The following is an 854-nucleotide window of genomic DNA, read 5'->3' as shown; positions in this document are numbered from 1 at the left end:
GCGCCCCCTGCCCGGCCCGCTCCCGGCCGGGAGCTCCCTGTCTGTGGGCTCCAGATTGGCCCAGGAAGACACTGGGGGGACCTGATGTGGGCAGCGTCCTGGCGCCTGCATCGGCACCCTGCCCGGCCCACCCACCACCCACTGGCCAGTGGCCGGCGCCTCAGGAGGACCCAGGAGTGGCAGCTGAGGCCATGGCTGGGCCTGGTCACCTGAGGGTGCCGGGTCACTATCGCAGGTCACGGAGCCAGGCCCGGGCCAATCCCCACCCCAGCTCTCCCGACCCCCCTCCCGTCCCCCTCGCCCGCCGCCCCCATCCCACCGGCTCCCACCCGTGCGGGAGGGAGCTTTGGGCAGCCCAAGTCCAGCGGGGTGAGGGCTGAGGCCTGGGCAGCCCCAGGAGGGGTCAGCACCCCGGGGGGAGGGCCTGGCTTCAGGGCTGGGGGCAGCTAGCGGTGCTCCGGGAGTGTCCCGGGGTCGCTGGGAGCCTGCCCCACACAGCCACCTCCCCGGGCCTGACCAGGGAGGCCAGAGATGTTCCCTCTGGGCAGTCATGGGATCCTGTCCACCGAGGACCAACGGGGCTCGTGGTAGGAGCGGCCTCTGCCCCGGGGGCCACACTGCGAGGCCCCCACGGCTGCGGCGCACGCCTGCCCCCAGGGCAGGGCTGCCCAGTGCTGCCCAGTGCTGCCCAGTGCTGCCCAGTAGCCCAAGGATGAGGCGCAGGGCGCCTTGGCCACACCAAGCCCTACTGGGGGGCCCAGCAGCCGCCCCAGGCCCCCTCTGAGGGCAGCAGGGCCGGGCCAGCCCAAGGCGGCCCTCTGGCCACAGCTGTGTGGGGGAGGGCGGCTGCACGC

At 74.2% G+C, this 854-nt stretch overlaps 1 protein-coding gene across 1 annotated transcript in view; it reads right to left on the bottom strand.

Moving 5' to 3' along the window:
• Positions 1-548: 548 nt before the first annotated feature.
• Positions 549-854, bottom strand: part of TEKT4 (tektin 4) — a 14,849-nt gene continuing 14,543 nt past the window's right edge. Inside the window, exon 7 of the mRNA XM_012731707.1 lies at positions 549-780. Within this exon, the coding sequence (XP_012587161.1) occupies positions 549-780 (232 nt within the window). The remainder of the gene's footprint in view (positions 781-854) is intronic.

This window comes from Condylura cristata, unplaced genomic scaffold (genome assembly GCF_000260355.1).
Source record: "Condylura cristata isolate star-nosed mole 26May11 unplaced genomic scaffold, ConCri1.0 scaffold00032, whole genome shotgun sequence".
Classification (NCBI taxonomy): domain Eukaryota; kingdom Metazoa; phylum Chordata; class Mammalia; order Eulipotyphla; family Talpidae; genus Condylura; species Condylura cristata.
This window is presented reverse-complemented; position numbering and strand designations above follow the sequence as displayed.